The following is a 23,879-nucleotide window of genomic DNA, read 5'->3' on the forward strand; positions in this document are numbered from 1 at the left end:
GACTGGGGTTCTCGGTCACCCTGTGCCCATAATAGACACAGGATGAATTAAACATAGGAGGGACTAGGGGAGCTGGACAAGGAGTTTTCAGAGCTCTCTAAGGTAAGCTGGGTTCCACAAGCCCCCCCCACAAGCAACTCCTGTTACACATAGCAAAAGGTGTGAACCCAGTGTTGAACATAGACAATCACTCTACCCCTTTACAGTGCTTAGGCCTTGAAATTGGCCCCAAGCACATTGTAATTTACACCAAAATTGTGTGAGAGTCACCAAATGTATGTCACATGACCAGCAAATCACTCTATTACCTTATTTGCAATAAAGAATCAGTGCTGTATCGGAAGCCGCTGTCAATCAATTCTCCTGCAGGAGGAGCAGGGGAGTGTCTTGCAGTCCTGGGATTTGGAGCTGCTCTGTCATGCGTACCATGCTCATGGCTCAGCGTTTCATTGGTTGAAATTAACCCAAAAAAGTTGTTTAGAATGCATGACCGTACACATAAACGTGTAATGAAAAGGTGAACGATCTGCACAACATTGCACGTGGAAAGACGTAAACCCAAACTAGGTGATGAACATACAGCTGGTCAGAACTACCACAGGCCCTAGCCCTCTAAGTGCAGTGCTCAGGCCTTGTAGGCTTTGTGAGAGACAGTTGCTCCACTATGGTCATAGCCAGGGCTACTGCTGATAGGGCAGTACAGCTGGCCCTCCTGTATTGGGCCTCATCAGTTTAACAGGGGGGCCCAGGCACCTGCAGAGCAAGAGAGCCAGCTGTACTGCCTTATTGCTGACACTTGTGATTCTTTTGGATCCCCTGCAGCACTTCTGGCTTCTACTCTTCTTTCTCCTTCTGGCTGTACTGAAGGGGAATTGGTTCTAGGATCTGCTAGCTTTCCACTAGCTGTCAAGCTCCCCTCCCCCCACAGAGCTGCCAGCTTCCATCCTCTCCCATCGGCTGCTGAGGGCACATGGGGGGTTGTTATGGAATGGAGAGCGGGAGGGGCTGGTAAATATGTCATATTTACCAACCCCTTCCTTTCCTTAATGAACACAGTGAGCGATCGGCACTGATCATTCATGTGTCCATTCATTACGGAAGCCTATTAAACACAGTTTTTTGAAGGAACAGGAAGCCTCAGAGTGCTGCCTATTCATTTATTTGTGCAACTGAGGCTGCAGAGAAAGGGACTGATGAATCTACACTATATCCTCAATCCATTTCCCCAGATAGCCAGTTTAGCTTGCCACAAATGTGTAGCCGTGTTTAATTGTACATGTTAGCTTACTGCACATTTTCACTGGCAAATTGTACACTTCTCCGATTTGTAGCACACTTGCATGGCAAAGTCTCTAGCAAGAGCAAAGTTGTACTAGTGAGTCTACAGAAAGAGCTCTGCAAGTCACAGTGACCCCATATGGTGGGATGACTATTCCACAACATAACTGAACCAGAACTTGCAGCAGACTTGCAGAATGTTTGCAAAGAAAGTTTATCTGGACTCTGCAATGTGGACTTGCTGCAATTGTGCAACAAACTTGTAAAGCCTGGCAGTCTAGCAACAGCTTAGCTTGTGATTTTCAAACTTGCAGCACAATTGCTTGCTAGCTTTGTCTGGATGAGACATCTATCTGGGTAAGACATCTATATGGATGAGACATCACATCAGGAGTCTGTATAGACCCCTGATATTTTACCAGAGAGCCCTCAACAAAAATAAAAAATAAAATTAAAATTTGAAAAAAAAAAATATGAAGGACTTGTTGAAATCTGCTGTGCTCTCTAAAGAGCAGTCTGTATTTTGATTGCTTGTCAAAGAGCATCTTCAGAGAAGTGTATTGCCACTTCACTGACTGCTTTAACCCCGCACTAGTGCACTGAAATTGAATGCTTAGCATGTGGTTGTGGGGCACTTGTAGAGCAGCACTATTCAATTGTATGGGTATTGAGGGTATGATTTATGCCATGGCTGCGATGGATAGCATTTGATATTTTCTGGGGGGGGGGGGGGTGGGTTGGCCTGGCAGGTAGGCTGTTCTGGGGGCCCCGTGATTTATAACTACAGCCATGGCCATAGGGAAGGGGGAGGATGTATCTAAAAGTGGAAAAGCCCCTCTGATGGTAGTTGTTTTGTTTATAGGGGTGGCAACCCACTGCCAGTCCACCGCCACTTACCCCATTTAGGCAGCGGGCACATCTGGCAGTGGCGGGGATCAGGCATCGGCGGACATCGGGCAGCAGCTCCTGTGTCTACTCCTCCTTGCTTCCACCGTGCGTCTCCTCCCTTCCTCCTAGGTGTGCAATAGGATCGCCTGTCCTTTCAGCCAATCGGGTGAGGGCTATCCCGATTGGCCGGGAGGAGGATCAGTGTTCATTCACTGTTGTAACACCTGGGTGGGCTCATAGCGCAATGCTCTGCGCCACAAGCCCACCCTATTATGAAGCCTATTAGAGCCTCTGATTCAAAACAACACCCCCGCCGCTGTAATTCATGCACCCGGCGTCCTGAAAGGGGCCGGACACATGAATAAGTGGTAGCGGCCGTGGATCATAGAGTATTAACTAGGACAGTGATGGTGAACCTTGGCACTTCAGATGTTTTGGAACTACATTTCCCATGATGCTCCTGCACTTTGCAGTGTACTGGAACATTATGGGAAATGTAGTTCCAAAACATCTGGGATGCCACAGTTCGCCATCACTGGACTAGGATGTGGCAGCTGTGGATAGAGGGGGCGGCACCCGGGCGCCCCTAATGGATGTGCTGCCACTGCACCCCTACTATACCTACTGTACTGTCCTTCACAAGCAAAGCATGGGTTGGCATGCACATTGCCAGTGTAGGTATATGAAATAGACCCCAGGCTAAATGTCACAGTCTGGAAAGCTATGTTGTACAAATGGAACGTGTGGAAGTACTCAGTGCTTTATATATAGGAGGAGAATTTCCTACCACCACACACTGGCATTGCGCATTCCATTCCTACCATGTGTACGTCCAAATTCAGCACCACAACGTCACGACGTACAGGCGTCTGCGGTGCCCTTACAGGAGGGTCGTTCTCACCTGGCAGTGTTCCTGTACTCTGGGCTCGTCCTCCTCCTCCTCCATTCGCAGCGGAGCGTGTGAGCGATGGAAGGAAGGATTTCTGTGTAGGACCCGCTCACCGAGGCTGCATAGTGTCTGTGACCGGCAGCGGCGTGTACAGTCCGTACAGTGAGCTCCTCCACACAGCGCCTTACAAGGAGGGCCAGCCCCTTTCCTCGTTATGCTGAAGGTGAATGATATTCATTTTACCGCAAACACTGCAGAGGAAGTCCTATATGTAAATGAGCCCATGTACCAGAGAAGCATGTGCTTCCCGGCTATGACAAGCAGGGAGAGCCTCACTGTCCCTTGGTATATTGCCATCACACTCCATGCCTAATTCACTTTAGCCCTCCAGCAGCCCCAGCAATTGGAATTGTGGTAAACAAATAAAGCTGGCCATAGATGAATCCAAATGCAGCTACTTCAGCAGGGTTTGGGCCAGTTTCCATTCATCTTTGGCCACCCTGTTTAATCAAAGGACCAACTGCTCTGAAATGGGCTTGTTGGAAACGTTTGCTTCGATCAGTGCTGTAGCCAATCAGCGGTAGCACTGATCAGTGTATTCTGACAGCGGGGACTCCTAAAATAGCGATGCAAGGTGGACTCTTTCACCCACCTTGAATGTGTGGATAGGAGAATCTGTCCACTGGCTGATCAAAAAAACAAACAAAGCAAAACTGATCCATCTATGGCCAGCTTTAACCACTTGACCCCCAGAAGATGTACCCCCCTTCGTGACTAGGGATGAGCTCAGGTGTGTTCGCATGGCCCACGAGCAGAGCCCGCCAGGAAGTCAGCGCTGCGCTAATCACAGGCAGTCGCGCATCGGGGCATTGTCTCACTGCCTGTGATTAGCGCAGCGCTGCGCTGACTTCCTGGCGTGCTCTGCACGTGGACCATGCGAAAAAAGCCTGAGCTCATCCTTATTCATGACCAAGCCATTTTTTTTCGATGCAGCACTGCCTTACCCTAACCACTTGGCGACCAGCTGCCATAGTAATACTGCGGCAGGTCGGTTCTATTGCGCGCATCGCCATAGGTGTACGCCGCTTCGTGCAATAGATACAGCATGCGGGCGCATGGCCGACAGCTGTGATGTCCGCCATCCACCCGTGATCTTGACAGATCCCTGTTCTGACGGGAGTAGAGAGAGATAATCTGTTCCTAGTGATTAGGAACAACTACAGGCCCATACACACGGTGAGAAAATCCAAAGATGAACTTCGTCCGATGAATGATCTGCTGATTTTCTGATTGTTAGTATGCTGCTTTTGACAGCGATTACAAATTTTCAGCAGACAAAAACTGTGCAGACTTGAAAATTTTTGTCTGATTTGACCGCGACATCTGAATTTTCTTTTCATCAGTATGGTTTTCTGACAAAAAAAAATAAAAATCTGAAGAGCAAGACTAGGTATGCTCAGAAATAAAAGAACACATACAAAACAATTCAACACATTACATTACTTCTGACTAGGGATGAGCTCTGGCGTGTTCGCATGGTCCACGTGCAGAGCCCGCCAGGAAGTCAGAGTAGCGCTGCGCTAATCACAGGCAGTGAGACATTGCCCTATCTCTGCAGCTGCACATCGGGACAATGTCTCACTGCCTGTGATTAGCGCAGCGCTGCACCGACTTCCTGGTGGGCTCTGCACGTGGACCATGCGAACACGCCTGAGCTCATCCTTAGTTCTGACGTGGAATTCTGTCGTCAGAAAATTTTCTGATGCAGAGTATACCCTCTTCACTTTCAATTTGAGACTAGCATCAAACAAAAAAACTGACGAAAATTCATCCAATAATCTGACTGTGTACAAGGCTTAACTCTCTGTACTCCCTGTCAGTCCACTGCCCCTACAGTTAGAAACACCTCCCAGGGAACACATTTAACCCCTTGATCACTCCCTAGTGTTAACCCCTTCCCTGCCAGTGTCATTTATACAGTAATCAGTGCTTTATTTATGTCATTTTTTTTCCCACAAATTAAAAAAATCATATTTCTTCATCAATTTAGGTTAATATGTATTTTTGGAAAAAGAAAATCCCAATTCCTGTATAGTGATTGTTTTTCACAAACGTTATAGCGTCTACAAACTATGGGATATATATTGGAATTTTTATGTATTTTCTTTTATACTAGCAATACCAGCGATCAGCAACTTAAAGTGGGGTGCCCCCTAAAAAAAAAAAAAATTAAAAGTCAGCAGCTACAAATACTGCAGCTGCTGACTTTTAATAATCTGACACTTACTTGTCCCAGGGTCCAGCGATGCGGGGGAACGAACCCCACCCTCGTTCCCCGCTCCGCTTGCGGCGCCATCATTCGTACTGTGGCACCACAGCCGGGCACCCACTGTGCATGCACAGCCACTTGGGACACGTGACAGGTCCCAGGTAGCTGTGCGGCGTGAGGGGAAGTGATGTCACCAGCTGGGGCAAGGAAGAAGGCAGACTACGAGGGACCCCCTAGCAACAGGTATTTAGAGGTGAGTAAAAAAAATATTTTTTTTTCCAATTATTTTATTTATTTATTTTTTTAAGAATTTTAAACAATTTTTTATTTTTTGGTGGCAACACCACTTTAAAGCAGGACTGCGATATTGCAGCAGACAATCGGACAGTAACTGACACTTTGTGGGAACCAGTGATACTAGTGCTATATGCACAGTCACTGTACTAATGACACTGGCTGGGAGGGGATTACACATCTAGGGCGATTAAAAGGTTCATGCGTGCATAACCAGTGTTTGTGTTTACCATGTATGCTGCTTTTACTAAGGGCAGACATGGATTTGAGTCTGCTTTACAGGAACACAGAATCCATCCCTTCCCCTTGTCAGAACGAAACTCTGCCTTGTGTACATAGGCAGAGCTCCAATCTGAGGCTCTGCCTGACACTTGGCGGTTGACCGGCAGACATCAATTGCCTGGCACCCACAGATTGGCTTCTACTTTGAATAATCACAGCAGAAACAACGCGTGCGCTCCCCTTCAGGTAGATGTGCGGGATCACGTATATACAGTTGTGCTTATAAGGCTACTTTCACACTGGGGCGGGCGGGCCTCAGCGGTAAAGCAGTAAAGGTAATAGCGCCGCTTTATCGTAGTTTTAATGGCGCTATTCGGCCACTAGTGGGGCGGTTCTAACACCCCAGCGGACAAAAAAGGGTTTTGCCGGCGCTGCCCCATTGATTTCAATGGACAAGGGTGCATTAGGAGTGGTGTTTACACCGCTCCTACAGTGCTGCAAAGATGCTGCTTGCAGGGCCTTTCTTACCGTCCTGCAAGCGCACCCATCCAGTTTGAAAGCCCGAGGGCTTTCACACTGGAGAGACAGGAGAAGCTCTTTACATGCGCTATGCAGGCGCTATTTTTAGCGCTGTATTGCCTTAGGCCGCGTACACACGGGCGGACTGTTCGCCCAACTTAGTCCGCTGAACAGTGTTTCAGCGGACAGTCCGCTCGTGCGTGGGCTTCAGCGGACAGTTTCAGCGGACAGTCTGACGAACAAAGTTTTTCGGAATTTCCGTAAGACAGTCCGCTGAAACTTGGTTTCAGCGGACAGTCCGCTCGTGTGTAGGCTTGTTCGTCAAACTAAGTTTCGCGCATGCTCAGAAAGGATTTACACGGCGAAGGTTGCATTGCAGTGTATTGGACGTCGAATTTCTCGTCCCGTCGTACGTGCCGTTCACGTCATCGCGCACGCTTTCAGCGGACTGTACGTTCATCGTGTGTGGTCAAGTCCGTTCATGCAAATTTTGAGCGGACTGTTTGTCGGATTGTTTGACGAACAAAGTTGGGCGAACAGTCCGCCCGTGTGTACGCGGCCTGAGTGTGAAAGTAGCCTAAGTAAGATGGCACTCTGTAGCAGTAAAACTGCTGAAGGGCAGTCAACGAGTTGTTAAAATATGTTGTCAATACACCATCATTCTTCCAATGAAAGCCCAATTTATTGTAACAGAACAGTGATTACATCAAAGTGCAACATTCAGAAACACATGGGACCCCTTAGGGCTCTTCCACATGGAGCAGAGTCTGGTCCAATCAGCAGGGAGCCTCATGCACACTGGTGTAAAAAAAAAAAAAAACACACACACATTTAAAAGTGTTTTTGTTTACAGATCTGAATACAGGTGTGTTTATTTCACAGCTGCATAAGTATGCACTGTATTCAGACAGAAAAATCAAAAAAATCCTCTTCTGAGGACATGCATTATATGCTCTTCTGAAAATGTATGTAAACATACAGTTAGGTCCCTATATATGTGGACACAGGCACAATTTTCATACTTTTGGCTCTGTGCGCCACCAGAATAAAATTACAACAAAACAATCCAAATGAATTTGAAGTGCAGACTTCCAGCTTTAATTCAAGGGGTTGAACATAAATATCAAGTACAAATTTTAGGAACTTGTGGGTCTTTCTGCCTTTAGTTTTGCCTTCAGCAAGTGAAATGCATGCTCAATTGGGTTGAGATCAGGTGATTGACTCGGCCATTGCAGAATATTCCACTTCTTTTCCTTTAAAAGTTCCTGGGCTGCTTTTGCAGTGTGTTTTGGATCATTGTCCATGTGTACTGTGAAGAGCCTTCAATCAACTTTGTTGCATTTGGCTGAATCTGGGCAGACAGTATATCTCTAAATACTGCAGAATCCATCCCTCTGCTTCTGTCTTCTGTTACATCATCAATAAACACCAATGGCCCAGTGCCACTGGAAGCCATGCATGCCCATGCCATCATACTGCCTCCACCATGTTTTACAAATTACGTTGTGTGCTTTGGCTCATAATCTATTCCAAGCCTTCTCCACACTTTTCTCTTCCCGTCACTCTGGTACAGATAAATGTTAGTTTCATCCATCCAAAGAATGCTTTTCCAGAACTGATCTGGCTTTTTTAGATTTTTTTTGGCAACGTCTAATCTGGCTTTTCTATTCTTCATGCTTATAAACGGTTTGTACCTTGTGGTGAACCCTCTGTATTTGCTCTTGTGACATCTTCTCTTGATTTTAGACTTTGACAATAATACTCCCACCTCCTAGAGAGTGTCCTTCTTGTGTCTGGATGTTGTAAATGGGTTTTTCTTTACCATAGAGAGGATCCTGCGATCATCCACCACAGTTGTCTCCCATGAACGTCCAGGCCTTTTTATGTTGCTGAGCTCACCAGTGCCTTCTTTCCTCAGAATGTACCAAACTGTTCATTTAGCCACTCCTAATGTTGCTGCTATCTCTCTGATGGATTTGTTTCATTTTTGAAGCCTTACAATGGCCTGTTTCACTTGCATGGACAGCTCCTTTGAATGCATGGTGTAGTTTCACAGCAATAGATTCCAAATGCAAATACCACACTAAAACCCCATACACACTATTAGATTTTTTGCAGATTTACCAAAACCATATAACATGAGGTCAAACCTTAAGAGTTTCAATTTGTATGCAATCAGGCAGGCCCTTGCACTACATGGTTTTGGTAAATCTGAAGATAAAAATCTGCAGAAAGTCTAATAGTGTGTATGGGTCCTTAGAATCAACTCCAGACCTTTTACCTACTTAATTGATGAAGGAATAACAAAGCAGTAGCCCACACCTGGCCATTAAACAGCTTTTGATTAAATTGTCCAATTACTTTTGGCCCCTTAAGCCTCATGCCCACGATCGGATTTACCCAGGATCGGAATTTCCGCAGACTTTTGTCCGAAGGGCATTGGCCAGGGACTTGTCTTTCATATAAATGGCAAGAAATTGTCAGCCAACAAACACAATCATAGTGACGTACTATGTGGTTTTTCAGCTCTTTAGTGCCACCCTTTGGGCTCCTTCTGCTAATTTTGTGTTAGTAGAAGTTTGGTGAGTGTTGATTTGCCAAAAAAAGGGGGGAAGAGGAATTTGGGACTTTATATGAGGCAATGAATGTGTAGGTTCATCTACCTCCATCCCTGATCAAGTATTATAAAGAAAATAGGGTGGGAATTTAAATGAAGCATAGCTGCAAAGTAGGATTTAAATGAAGCATAGCTGCAAAGTAGTAGAGTGTTGATTTGCGCTTTTCATTTCACACTTTTCAGTTAGTTTCTGAACAGCCGTTCATCAACCAGCCATGTTTTGGAATCAGAGGAGATAACGTGTTGTTTATTATTGGCCTTGAAGTTATTGCTTTTACCCAAGTCCAGGAACAGGAAGAAGGAGGATTTCTTGGACCAAAAATTGGTTGCTTTATTAATCATGACCAATTATGTCATATGCCTTTTCTGCGGGAGCTCCAGGAGAATAATCCAGGTGATTTTCGGAATTAACTCCAGATGACGGACCCCAGCTTTCACCAACTCTTGGCATTGTTTACCCCCTATATTAAGAAGCAGGGTACATACATGAGGCTTTTATAAAAAAAAATTGTTGAATAATGATTTGATTTGGTATATTTTCTAGATTTTTGGATGCATAGAATGCACTTTTTGGTTAAGTTCTATTGGCAGATAGCATGTCTAATTTTATTTGTTTTCTTTTTTTAATGCACAATAAAAAAATTGTGAAGAATAATACTTGGCTGTGTGTTTTATTTCAAATGGCAGTTTGGGAATTGGCAGTTACATTTTAACCACTTCCCGCCCAAGGCCATCATATGACGTCCTAGACTTTCAGTGGGAATATCTGAATGATGCCAGCAGCTACAGGCATCATTCAGATATCCTTGTTTTCAGCCAGCGATTCTGTGCACCATAAGAATGATTATAGCAGCAGTTCCGCTACTTGATCGTTCTTACAGGCGACAGGAGGGGACAACCCCCCTCCTGCCGCCATCTGATGCTTCTCGGGGACACAGAGAAAAAAAACGGCCAGCGCCAGATGACGATGATGGAGATTTCCGGTGACCAGATGGCTACCAGTCATTTCTATGATCATCGGAGACCTGGGAGTGACATCATAAAGTTGCACCCTGGTTCCCGGAAGTAAACAAAGCCGCGATCGCGGCTGTCAGCATGAGATCGGTGAATTTTTTTTCCTTGCTCTCATGCTTTCCAGCCTGGAGGACTTGTAACAAATGATTCCTATTACAAGGGATGTTTACATTCCTTGTAATAGGAATAACATTTTTAAAGCGTCGCATATGGAGATTTCTAAGTACTAAAGTTTGCCGTCATTCCATGAGTGTGCGCAATTATAAAGCGTGATATGTTAGGTAAAATCATCTTTGACATTATACAAAAAAACTGGGCTAACTTTACTGTTTTGTTATTTTTTAAATCTTGAAACTGTTTTTTTTTCCAAAAAAACGCGTTTGAAAAATTGTTGCGCAAATACTGAGTGAGATAAGTTGCAATGACTGCCATTTTATTGTTATTCCCTAGGGCATCTGCTAGAAATATATATATATATATATATATATATATATATATATATATATATATATATATATATATATATTGTAAGGGATCTTCCCGGGGTAGGGTGTGTTTGGACACAGTTCACAGCAGACTTGGAATTTATAAAGCAGATCTTGGCGTTTATTCGTGGTACAAACAGTCCAGCAAACAAAATATACAGCAACACCGTGCTTTCTAAGTACAACAAAAATAAAAGTCCTAGCCCGGCTGGGCGCTTACTAACAGGTTCTGCTCACCTATCTGACACTTACAAACACAGCGTCTTTCGCCTGGATATCGCAGGGTGAGTTTTAGCTCCAGCAGTGGCTGTGCTTGCAGCTTCCTTCAACACACAGATTGTTCATTCCCTGGCTGAGAGCAACCACCTGCAGACCCTGCAGTGCCTTTAGCTTCCCAGGCTAATTAGGATCAAAGCTCACCTGATCCCAAACCCAGAACTGGATCGGGGGATGTGGAATGACAGGTCCCTCTACCAAACCTACCTGCCATTCCATATAAACCCAGGCCCGGCAAAATTAAATAACAACTCAGCAGCATATCGCTGCTGAGAAACTGATCCATCCTGGATTTACCATCTCACACTGTGTAGCAACCTAGGTGAGATGTACACCCCCTCGATCACTTCTCCAGTGACATGTCTACAATATATATAAATGTTTGGGGGTTCTGAGTAATTTTCTAGCAGAAAAAATATGATTTCTCTTTCGTTCATTGATGGACCACAGCTCCAGTAATCTTGACCGTAGGGTTATTACGCCACCTTTAGGAGGGGACTAGGCAGAACATGTAATACATGTGAAAATAACAGAACTTTACAGTTCTACCCAGGGGGAGGTCCCTTTGGTAATAACCCCTCAGCCTGCTTCCTGCAGCTCAGTTTTTTTTGCCTAGTGAGGAAGGACCAAGGCTCCCTGCGAGACCATTGGTCCTGGGATTTTTTTCTGAACGTTTGCCTTTTGCGCAAGATTTTAAGATCCTGCGATCTGCTATCAACAGCCAGCTGGGTGACAGGCTGGATAATCTAGATCCTTGTAGTCTCCCCAGCCTGGCCATCGAGCTTGTGCAGACCCTAGCTACTACGCTGGGTCGACCACGACATGCCCCTCAGGCTCCATGGGTGGCCGGTGAGCACAATGCTCCGGGGCACACATGACCTGACTACCGATGTCCTTGTCACAGTGTGCCGTGGCCAGCAGCCACCCTGTACTGCTCGGGAGTGGGTCTGTGATGGGATGTCCCCAGCTCGTCCGCATGGTAAGTACAGCTCTTCCTGCCTCTGCGGGATTGAGCAGCTGGGCATTCCCTGGGAGGTCAATTAGGGGGTCCCTCGCCCTCCCTCTCTTCTCTCTCTGTCCCTATTTTCCCTCCCTCCGTGGGGGATGCTGCATGACGGGCTGCTGAGCGGTGTGTGTACCTGAGCCAGGGGTCCTCCAGGGGGCTTAGATTGGGGGCTACGCTGGGTGCCTGTGTCCCTGGGTGTCTGTGGTCTCCCCACTGGGTGTCTGGAGGTCTGCATGTGCTGATCGCCATAGCTCTGTTCTGCCGCCATTATCTCTGTTCATTCACTGTGTACAGTTGTTTGTCGGCCTCAGTGGAAAGCATGGACGTGGGCCGTTTTTCTCTACCTTTGCCACCATTTTCTTTGTGATTATGTCCCTTATACAGGGCGGCCAGCGACCATTTTGTTGCAGCCCAGCATGGTTTTTATCCTCAGAGCTGGTCTCTGCTGCTCAGAACGGTGCGTTTTTTTGCTCAGGACACCTGGGAGCTGATACTGGACGCAGATACCTGTAACTGAACGGCGCAGCACTTGGGGTGGTGAGGACTGCGGTGGGAGCCCCTCAGTCTACAGCACCTAGGAGGGTGGGATTGTGCACCTGTCCTAAGTCCCCAAGGGTGGAAGATGGGGTGGGTCAGCATGGCTTCAGAAACTGGTGTTTCTTCCCCAGAACTCCCTGCAATTGCAACTGGCTTGTCTGCAAACAGTGCGGTGCCTTTGAACGCTTTGTCGGCGGGCCTTGAAACGTTTGTTGCCAGGGTGGAGGCAGTGTGCAGGCACAAACGTGGTAAAAAGTGGCCCCTGCCCCCCCCCCATCCTCTGGGGAGAGCTCTGACGCAGACTCAGGCCCCCGTAGCGTCTGGCAGCCCCTGCTCTGTTGTTTCAGATGACGCTGACTAGGACCAATCGGACAGTGAGGAGTATTCCCCTTCCGGGTCGGCGCAGGACAAAGCACTAGTTGGAGCACTTATCACAGCTGTGCATGATACCCTGGAAATTCAGGATACGGCAGGTTCCTCTGCTGAAGTAGTGGCCCCTTTTGGGTCCCGCAAGCCAGCCTGTACACCTAAGGTGTTTCTGTATCTGAATAATTTCGATAAGTTCATATAACAAGGAATGGGGAAGCCCACAACTGACCTTCTCGGTCCTTAAAAGAATGGTGGTGCACTACCCCTTTGAAGAGAGCCTTCTTAAAAAATGGTCAGCTTCTCCAGTCGTAGGCCCCCCCAGTATCCAGGTTAAACAAAGTAACCACGATCCCGGTAGAGGGGACTCCTGCATTTAAGGACCCTACCAAAAGGAAGGCCGAGGCAGTGGCCCATTCCTTATTTACTGTTGAGGGGTCAGAAATACGACCAGTACTGGCCACAGCACTAGTGTCGCAGACACTTACTGAACGGGCAAAACTTTTACACCGCGAATTGGAGAAGCAGCAGGCTACTCCTGTCTGCGTGGAACTAGCAGACCAGTTAGTGCACAACCTTAAGTACGTTTGTGATGCGGCCCTGGATACACTTCCTTTGCTCTCCAGGGCGTCAGTGTCAGCAGTGGTGCTGCGGTGCCTGATTTGGCTAAAATGCTGGTCTGCGGACCAGACATCCATAAAAGCCTTGACGGATCTACCCTGATTTGGCTAAAATGCTGGTCTGCGGACCAGGCATCCATAAAAGCCTTGACGGATCTACCCTTCCTTGGTGAGCGGCTCTTTGGAGCCTCGTTGGATGACATTATTAAGAATGTCACAGGTGGGAAGAGTACCTTGCTTCCACATGCCAGGGAGACTAAGGAGCCACGCCGCAGGCAAGAGCCCTTATTTTCCGCTCAAAAGAGTTTTCTTATGTCCGTCTGGGACTTTGGCTAAATGATCTCAGTCCGACAGGTCGACCTCTGAGGGACAAAAGCGTCCCTGGACCCGCAGGCCTAACAAGCTCGCGAGCACAAGTGCTACCGAGAGACGGGTGGGGGGGTCGCCTTTGGGAGTTTGCAGCTTGGTGGGCCTCTTGGCTGTCCGACCAATGGGTCTACAAACTGATTTCCTCTGGCTACAAGATAGTTTCTCTCATGGCCACCAAACAGATTCTTCCCCTCCAGCATAACCTTACTCCCAGCTCGCCAGGAGGCCCTATGGGGCCAGTAAGGGACCTGCTAAGTCGCGGGGTGATAGTGCCTGTTCCGGAATCGGAAAGGTTTCAGGGGTTCTACTCCAATCTGTTTGTAGTCCCCAAAAAGGAAGGGGTACGTCCAATCTTGGACCTGCAAGCCCTCAATTGCTTTGCAAAAGTACAGAGGTTCAGAATGGAATCAGTTCACTCAGTTGTCACTGCACTCCATCAAGGGGACTCCCTGGGGTCTTTGGACATCCAGAATACATACCTGCACATATCCATATGCCTCAGGCATCAGAGGTTTCTGCGATTTGCAGTAGGGGAAGCCCACTACCAGTCTGTGGCTCTCCCTTTTGGCTTGGCATCAGCAACCCAAGTCTTTACCAAGGTATTGGCTCCAATTTTGGCATTGTTGCGACAACGCGGGATCCCAATCATAGGTTACCTAGACTTTCTCCTCCTGAGAGCAGCTTCCACCTCAGAATTAAAGAAGGATGTGGCGATCACCATGCAAACCCTGCAGGAATTTGTGTGGCTGTTGAACCTCAAAGTCGGTGCTTATACCAACTCAACGCTTAGAGTACCTAGGCTTACTGCTGGACTCCTTGGAAGCGAGAGTGTTTCTCCCTTCAGACAAACTGCAGACTCTCAGAGCCATGGTAAAGCTATTGATGAACTGCAGGTGGCTGTCGCTGCACTTCTACATGCGAGTCCTGGGCCTCATGGTGGCTTTCTTCAAGGCGGTACCGTACGCCCATTTTCACACCAGAGTCTTGCAGAAAAAGATATTGACAAAATGGGACAAATCTCCGTTATCCATGGATCGGCAGATTCAGCCTGGTGCAGAAAGCACAGCCAATACCCCTTGGTTGTGCTTTGTGCACTCCCTTTCGGAAGTCAGACACTCTGTTCGTTTCGGTAGTTGGTCCGAAAAAAGGTATGGCGGTCTTGTCCGTCGGCCACCATTTCCAGGTGGATCAGACAGATTGTGGTCCAGGCCTACGCCTTGAAGGGGCAGGTGCCCCCCTTTCCTGTCACGGCCCAGTCCACCAGGGCAATTGGAACCTCTTGGGCTTTCCAACATTCGCGTCAGTTGCTCAAGTGTGTAAGGTGGCGACTAAACACCTTTACCAAATTCTACAAAGTGGATGTAAGCGCATCTTCAGATGCATGCTTTGGCCGCAAAGTTTTGCAGGCAGCCATGTAATGTTGCAATTCTGCACTCTTTCTTCTGCTTTAAAAAAACTGTTAATTTTGAGTATTAATGCACTGTTGCATTTGTTGACCGCAAGTTCTGATGCGGTTAGTTAAGATGGTGACTCCCCTGTTAGGGAGCACCGTTGGTTGTGGGTTAAGTTTTATTGCTGTTCCCACCCCTCATTATGACACTGCTTGGGGACGTCCCTACGGTCAATATTACTGGAGCTGTGTCCATCAATGAACGAAAGAGAAAATAGGATTTTTGTACTCACCGTAAAATCCTTTTCTCTGAAGTTCATTGACGGACACAGCACCCTCTTCTCCTATTGATTTACATTATACTGCTTGTTGACGTAATGAGCTGCAGGAAGCAGGTTCAGGGGTTATTACCAGAGGAACTGTAAAGTTCTGTAAAGTCCCAGGTGTCCTGAGCAATAAAACGTGCCGTTCTGAGCAGCAGAGACCAGCGCTGAGGATAGAAACCGTGCTGGGCTACAACAAAATGGTCGCTGGCCGCCCTGTATAAGGGACATAATCACAAAGAAAATGGAGGCAAAGGTACAGAAAAACGGTCTCCGACCATGCTTTCCACTGAGGATGACAAACAACTGTACACAGTGAATGAACAGAGATAATGGTGGCAGAACAGTGCTATGACGATCAGCACATGCAGACCTCCAGACACCCAGTGGGGAGACCACAGACACCCAGGGACACAGACACCCAACGCAGCCCCCAATCTAAGGTCAAAGCCCCCCGGAGGACCCCTGGCTCAGGTACACACACCACTCAGCAGCCTGTCATGCAGCATCCCCCCCGGGGGGAGGGAAAATAGGGACAGGGAGAGAAGAGAAGGAGGAGAGGGACCCCCTAATCGACCTCCCAGGGAATTCCCAGCTGCTCAATCCCGCCGAGGCAGGAAGAGCTGTACTTACCATGCAGACAAGCTGGGGACATCCCATCACAGACCAACTCCCGAGCAGTACAGGGTGGCTGCTGGCCACGGCACATTGTGGCAAGGACATCGGTAGTCCGGTCATGTGTGCCCCGGAGCACTGTGCTCACCGGCCACCCCTGAAGCCTGAGGGGCATGTTGTGGCCGACCCAGCGCGTAGCTAGGGTCTGCACACGCTCGATGGCCAGGCTGGGGAGACTACAAGGATCTAGATTATCCAGCCTGTCAGCCAGCTGGCTGTTGATAGCAGATCGCAGGATCTTAAAATCTTGCGCAAAAGGCAAACATTCAGCAAAAAATCCCAGGACCGATGGTCCCGCAGGGAGCCTAGGTCCTTCTTCACTAGGCAGAAAAAAACAGCTGCAGGAAGCAGGCTGAGGGGTTATTACAAAGGAACCTCCCCCTGGGTGGATCTGTAAAGTTCTGTTATTTTCACATGTATTACATGCTCTACCTAGTCCTCTCCTGAAGGTGGTGTAATAACCCTATGGTCAAGATTACCCTAGCTGTGTCCGTCAATGAACTTCAGAGAAAAGGATTTTACGGTGAGTACAAAAATCCTATTTTTACATGTAGGAGAGGAGTGCCAGAATAGGCAGTAATGAAGTGGTTAAAAAATATTTTTATACCTGTACCATCACTTTAGCTGTTTTATACTCTGACCTTTTAAATAATAAAAATCGTTTGTAAACAAAAAAAATAATACAATGTAAAATTAACAAGGGACACCAACGTAATTGTGTCTTTGATCTTAAAAACTACGGGATAATGGTGTTGTGGTAAGCATAATAATATTATTCTTGATATCACTATAAAATAAAAGCCTTACGTTTTCAATAACACCATCAGTATCACCAGCAAAGCAGCTTCATTATTATCCCATTAAAGAAGAGAATGTGCGCTGCATTTCGAGACTCTTTAATTTGCCACGTCACGAATTTTAATTCTCCATTACGAACGCTAGTTTACAAGACCGACCGCTTCTGGCTCATCCTTGCTTCCGAGCATGCGTGTTTGTACTTTGGACTTTTGCCCGATGGACTTGTGTACACACGCTCGGGAAAATTCGACAACAGACATTTGTCCACTGAAAATTTTAAAGCCTGCCATCCAACATTTGTCCATGGAAAATCTGACAACAATTGTCCGATGGAGCATACAAATGGGGAGATTTTCCGCCAACAGCCTGTCATCACACATTTCCTATCGGAAAAATCTGTGTGTACGTGGCTTAACTATATGTATATCAGATGCAAAATGTGCACTCTGGTATTGAAAAAAACAGGAGGATATAAAACTACAATTTTACCCATATAGAAAAGGTATCTATTAATACAGGATTTTCATGGAGCACATGAGAGCAGACAGTACCGTTACAATACAATTTAATACAGTAGGAATCGGAGGGCCCTGCTCATTAGAACTCATCTAAAAGGGAGGGTCAAGTACAAAAAGGTAAAATTTGTGGTGGATAATCTGATGGAGAAAATAAAAGTAGAGTTGTTCGGAAGGGGTAGACTAGGCTTCTCTGAAGAGGAGGGTTTTCAGGGATCTTCTAATGCTCTGTACACATGACCGGTTTTCCCGTGGAATAAACTCTGAAGGTTTTTCCACTGAAACTGTCTTGTGTACACATGATCACACCAAAGTCCAATCGTCAAGAACACAGTGACGTACAGCACGTACGATGGGACTAGAAAAAGGAAGTTCAATAGCCAGTAGCCAATAGCTTCCATCTCGTACTTGCTTCACAGCATGCATCATTTTTGGTCCATCGGAACAGCATACAGACAACCGGTTTTCCTGATAGGAATTGGTTCCATCGGAAATATTTATAACATGTTCTATTTCTAGGTCCGTCAGAATTTTTGGAAAAAAAAACGATGAAAAGCTTCTGTCAGACGTTTTCTGTCACACATTCCGCTCGTGTGTACGCGGCATAAAAATGGATAGAGTAGGAGACAATCGGACAGATTGAGGTAAGGAGTTCCATAAGATGGAGAGAGAATGAGTAGATTGGTGTTTTAAGACTAGGTTAGTGATGTAGTTGTGGACCAAGTTGTGAATGGCTTTGTAAGTTGTTCGTATTATTTTGAATTGAATTTGTTGGGTGAGCGGAAGCCAGTGGAGGGATTGGTAGAAAGGAGTAGCAGACATTGAATGATTGGTAAGGTGGATGAGTCTGGCAGCAGCATTTATAATGCACTGAAGAGGGGATAGCCTATGTAGAAGTAAGCCAATGAGGAGGGAATTGCAATAGTCGAGACAAGAGATGGCCAGGGAGTAAATTGGTAGCTTTGTGGTTTCATTGGTTAGGAAGGGGCATATTTTGGAGATGTTGCAAAGGTTGAGGCAAGCTTTGGACAGTGATTGGATGTGGGACAGAAAGGAGAGTTCAGAGTCCAGGTAACACCTAGCACCCTGGCACCCAGGTTGATTGTTGTGCTGTTGATCTTGACAGAGAAGTCAGGGGAAGAGGCATGTGGGGAAGGAAAGTAATATGGGCACAGTTTTGGATAGATTGAGTTTGAGGAAGTGGTGTGACATTCAAGCTGATATATCTGTTAGTAAATTAGTGGTACGTGTGGAGACTAGATAGATAGATTTGGGAGTCATAGGCATAGAAATGGTATTGGAACCCATGGGAGGCTATCAGCTGACCCAGGGAGGAGGTGTAGATTGAGAATAGGAAAGGTGTAAGAACAGATTCTCAGGGACCCCGACAGAGAAAGGAAGAGGAGAGTGGGAAGTAAAATTGTGACACCGAAGGTGCGGTGGGATAGGTCGGATAAGAACCAGCGAAATGTATAGTCAGAGACTAAAGGAGTGGAGTTTTTTTTAGGAAGAGGCGGTGGTTCACCCTGTCAAAGGCAGCAGAGAGGTCCAGGAGTAAGAGTACAGAATAGTGTCCATTGGTTTTAGCTGATAGTAGATTGTTTGTAAGTTTGAGGAGAGCAGTTTTTGTGGAGTTTTAATGGAAAAATGCTGACTGAAGGGGATCAAGGTTATTTTCAGTGAGTTGGTCGCTTAGTCAGTTGTAGACTAGGCGCTCGTGGAGTTTGGAGGAATGGAGCAAGGAGATGGGCGTAGCTTGTTAAGATTGGTGTGGTCCAACAAGGGATTTTTAAGAATGGGGGGTGACTAGTGCATATTGTAGAGAGTTGAGGAAGATGGCAAAAGAGAGGGAGAGATTGAAGATGTGGGTTAAAGACTGTAGGATAGAGTCAGAGGGTGACTGTGGTATTTGAGAGGGAACTGTGTTCAGGGGACAGGTGGTTAGGTGGGCATTAGAAAAAAGTTTAGCAACCTTGTCTATAGTAGTGAGATTGAATGAGGGTAGAAATGATTGTACTTGTAGACATGGAGTGATAAGTGGGGGAGATATCATCACAAATTATATCAATCTTAATTTTGAAGTGATTGGCGATTTCTTGGACAGTGAGTGAGGTAGTGGGTGGAGGCACTGGAGGACAAGGTAGAGCGATGGATGGTAGAGAAGAGTTTACAGGGACTGCATAAGAGGGTGTTATTGAGGGTAATAAAAAAGGTCTGCTTGGCAGCATAGAGGTAAGAATAGTATTTTTGGAGGGCAGATTAATATTCATTGAAATCTTTCTGAGACTTCGTCCTACGCCACAGGCGCTCAAGAGAATAACTATGTTTTTTCAGATTTCTGGTGTCATCTGTTGTCAAGGTTGTAGGGGTCGGGCCTGATTTTGTGTGTGTGTGTGTGTGTGTGTGTAGTGAGGATGGCAAGCATGTCTAAGAATGATGCATTGAACTGTTGTAAACATAAGGGTGGGAGCATTGGGAATAGTTAAATGATGGAGGCCCAGGGTCTAGAGATCTATCTCCTGAAGTTAGGAGAAGCAGGAGGGTGAGGGAGGTAATGATGGAGTGCGATTTATATGAAGGGACATGCCCCAGCATCCTGGAGTTTTTATTAACATGTGGGTTTAAGGACGGGGGTGGAGCACCATGACGTAGGCGCGCGGTGAGAGCGATCGCCTCCGCCCGCCTCCCTCCTCCGACCGACCCACAGGATCTCCGCATGAAGACGCAGCTCATGACGAGTGCCGACGTATGAGGCGAAGCGCCGACGCCGGGTCCGAGAGCGAGGCTGGGACGCGCGGAAGATCCGAAGGGCTGTACGGCAAACACTACGGAAGAGAGCCGGGACCCAGCAATCCTATCCCGCGAATGACCAGGGCGGAGGGAAGGAGCAACCCGACAGCTTGGTAGACGGGAAAAGGAGTGAAAAGGCCTGGGGATCAGCCGGTCGGACCCCAAATGAGTATCTTCTACAGACGGGAGTTTCAAACAAGGACCCGGCAGCCGGAAGCAACACGGGACGGAGCCTCAGAGTAAAGGTACCGGACGGGGAGGGGGGGAATGATCAGGAACCTAATATGAAGTGAGTAGATTGCTTTACAAAGAGCTCATTGAATAAGGACTGTCACAGAGACGATTGCTAGTGATTTGAAGAGATATGACGCAAATTGGCTGAGCAGGGTTGACTAACAAGAAGGGAAACGGTCTTAGCCTCCCCACAAACTGCTGATACTCAGATTATGACGGCCCTCTAGATGGTAAGGTGCACCAGGTATTTCAGCCACGAAGCAAGTAAGACAAGGAATGTGACTAGCTCTGAAATTTTATAGGCCATTCTGGAAACATATGGGTGGATGGTGAACACGCATAGAAGGTCTACATATGATTTCCTGATCAGACCCCCTCCCAAGAATGAAGGTACCCCCCCTGCCTGACTGTTGAGAGAAAGGACAGTGGAAAACTACAAGGAAGTGATTTCCCATGAATTGCGATAGTGTGGAGTTTGAGTGTCTGTATCCTCCCTAGTAATCGGTGGATTAGAGGGCTTCTCTCCAAGTGTATGGACAAGCTTTGGCTGAGATACTCATACCCCCTTACCCCCTTTTGTGTCTGCTCCATCGGAAACCTTGCTTCAGAGGAGTGAGCGGGTACTAAACCCCTCCCTGGAAGTAGCAGGACATCAGCCGGGACCATCTTGTCTACTAACCCCCAAGACTCAACCTACCCGAGTACAGACTACCTACCGGTGCCATTGGACCCCTTCAAGGGATAACTTTGTCAGCCCAGTTTGATTGTCTGGAAAGAACATTACCCTCATATTTCCGTACGCTCCCTTTGGGTACACTGAAGGTTTATATGGACATTTACGTATATTTCTGTGTAAACAAGGATAGCACAGGTGGACCTTGAAAAGGGCCAACCTGGGGCTGGAGGAGTCCACTTGAAGGGATCTTAGGAAATAGAGGATTATCTTTCCTAGTAATCGGTTGATTAGCGTGCCTCCCTCCAAGTGTATGATTAAGCTTTGATGGGGATACACATACCCCCTTGCACCTCCTTTTTTTTTGTGTGTCCTTCCCCAAATCCTTGCCCTAGAAGAGCAAGAAGGTATTAACCCTCTCCCTGGTAGTAGCGGGACGTCAGTCGCGACCAGTTTGCTTATCAACTGGTAGGGAGAGGCACAGAGATAGTGATATGATATACCCACCTGTCTAAGAAGAGGAAACAGTGCAAGAGATAGGTGAATATACGTTGGATTGGAGAAACGTCAGAAGACCCTCAAGTCCCAACATATATTAGTATAGACTATCTATCTGCGCCCTGAGACCCCCTCAGGAGACAATTTCGTCAGCCCAACTAGGTTGACTGGAAAGAACATTACACCCATATTTCCGTATTTTCCCTTTGGGTACATCGAAGGTTTATATTGACATTTTTTGTATATTTTTGTGTAAGCAAAGGGGGCGGGAAAATGAGGGGGAAGACCAAACCAGGTAAAAGCGCCCCCCCGATATCCAGTCCCGGAGGGATACAGAGATATATGGCATGTAACAATGCGAATACCAGCACGCTGGAGGAGGGGCAGGAAAGCCCAAAACAGGGAGGGGGAAGGAGGTCAGGGCCGAGTAGACAGAAGTTAGGAGAAGAAGGTAAAGGCGTAAAAGCAGACGGGGCTAGAAGTGGGGGGACGAACGAAATAAGTTCAAGCACTACAACTCAAAGTTCGAACAGAGGCCAAGGGGAGAAAGGGGGGGAGAGAGCAATGGGAGAACCCATCCCTGAGGAAGAGACCCTGCGACCCAACCCCCAAGCGGATTCCACCCCGATAAAAGAGATTCTGGGAGAAATGTTGCAAAAATGGAGGCAGCCCTAAAGACAGAAATAGCGGGAGTGCGCACAGATATAGGTAGAGTTCTGGGAAGGGTAGAGGAGATTGAAGAGAGAATGGACAACCAGGAGCTGAGGATAGAGGAGATAGCAGAACAGGTTCAGAACCTACGGAGAACAAATAGGTCCCTCCTCTATAAATTAGAAGATCAGGAGAATAGGGGTAGGAGGAAGAACGTACGCATTAAAGGCATCCCTGAAAAATATGGTGCCGCAGAGCTGAGTAAAATAGTGCAGCAGGTTTTCAATCCATTATTACAAAGGGAGCCAACGTAAAACATAAAATTAGATAGGGTCCATAGGATCGCAGCCAGGGGAGGAGTAAGCAGGGAAGCAAAACGGGATGTGATAGTGAGGTTTCACTACGTAGAGGAGAAGGGGCAAATAATGGAGAAACTAAGGGCAGTGTCAGGGATCCCCTTTGAGGGTACAGAACTGCGAGTATTTTCAGATTTAGCCCCAGAAACGCTGAGGAGAAGAAGACTCCTAAAACCCCTTACGGAAGTTATGAACGCGGCGGGCATCTCATATCAGTGGGGTTTCCCAGCGTGTTTCTGGGGGCGAAGAGACGGCCGTTCGGCGGTGCTTCGCTTTCCGGAGGATTTAAGAGGGTTTTGTGAGAACCTAGAGATTACCCCCCCTCCGTTACCTGGTTGGCAGGAGGAGATAGATACGCACTCCCCCCAAAGAAAGCTAAGATGGCAGAGAAGGAGAACTAAAGAGAGGAATTATGGAGAGGAAGACAACAGATATAGGGGGCAGCAATGTTGAGGGTAAGAAGGGTCCTGTGGGAAGGGGGGGGAGGTGGGAGGGGAGGGAGTCGTTGTTACTGGGTAGGTACTACCAGGTATGAACCCCCAGGTAAACATGGAGTATAGACGCTGTCTGAGAGACAGGGTCGGGTCCATGTACACACAAAAGGGGGGAGAGACCCCCTACCAATGGCTGCAGTTGCAGAGTTGGGGGAGAGGGAGGGAGGTGGGAGGGGGGTATGGGGTTTTAGGTAGCGGGGGGGGTGGTTTTTTTTTTTTTTTTTTTGTCCTTCGCGTCCTCCTGGTCCGCTGGAATGGGAAAGCCCATTCTGGGTCAGCGCTCGGGAAGCGATAAAATAAAATAATAGAGGCCAATGGTTTCTATTAACGTGATAACATACAATGTAAGGGGATTAAACACAAGGGAAAAAAGGTATAAAATTAATAAAGAACTTGTCATGGTTATGCAGTGATCTTCCTGTGTTTGCTTACCTTCCCTCATGTCTTCAGACTAAGAAGCCAGCTACTTCCACCTGGTGGTTTTTATAACCTCTCCTCTAAGCATGGCTCCACCCCAGGCCCTATCAGGGAGCCTATATAAACCTGTGCACTGCAGGGCTCAGGGCTGATCAACCATTGTGTATTCCTTTGTGTATTAGCTTCCTGTTTCCTGTCGTGTGCTCTGCTACTGATTTCCGTTACCGACCTTGGCGTGTTCTGACCATCCCTGCTTGCCTGTGACCCTGTTGGCGTGTACCCGACTATTCTGTTCTGCTTGTGGCCCCGACTTTGGCTTTGTCCCTCACCATCCCTATCCTCCTGTTCCCTACTGTGGGTGTGAGCTGGGGGACCCTGGGGGTCGCGACCTGGAGCCAGTTGCAGCCAAGACCATC

General features: G+C 47.2%; 1 protein-coding gene across 2 annotated transcripts in view; it reads right to left on the reverse strand.

The window, feature by feature from the left end:
* LOC143940335 (solute carrier family 2, facilitated glucose transporter member 11-like) overlaps positions 1-23,879 on the reverse strand; it is a 70,614-nt gene that overhangs the window by 37,954 nt on the left and 8,781 nt on the right. The window contains exon 1 of one of the 2 annotated variants that reach the window (XM_077461585.1): positions 3,068-3,273. The exons of the other annotated variant lie outside the window; for it this stretch is intronic. Within the exon in view, the coding sequence (XP_077317711.1) occupies positions 3,068-3,112 (45 nt within the window). The 5' untranslated portion in view covers positions 3,113-3,273. Of the gene's footprint in view, positions 1-3,067; positions 3,274-23,879 lie in introns of those variants that run through there. 2 annotated transcript variants of the gene reach the window in all.

This window comes from Lithobates pipiens, unplaced genomic scaffold, assembly GCF_037356315.1.
Source record: "Lithobates pipiens isolate NorthernLeopardFrog02 unplaced genomic scaffold, aLitPip1_a1.2 Scaffold_3, whole genome shotgun sequence".
NCBI lineage: Eukaryota > Metazoa > Chordata > Amphibia > Anura > Ranidae > Lithobates > Lithobates pipiens.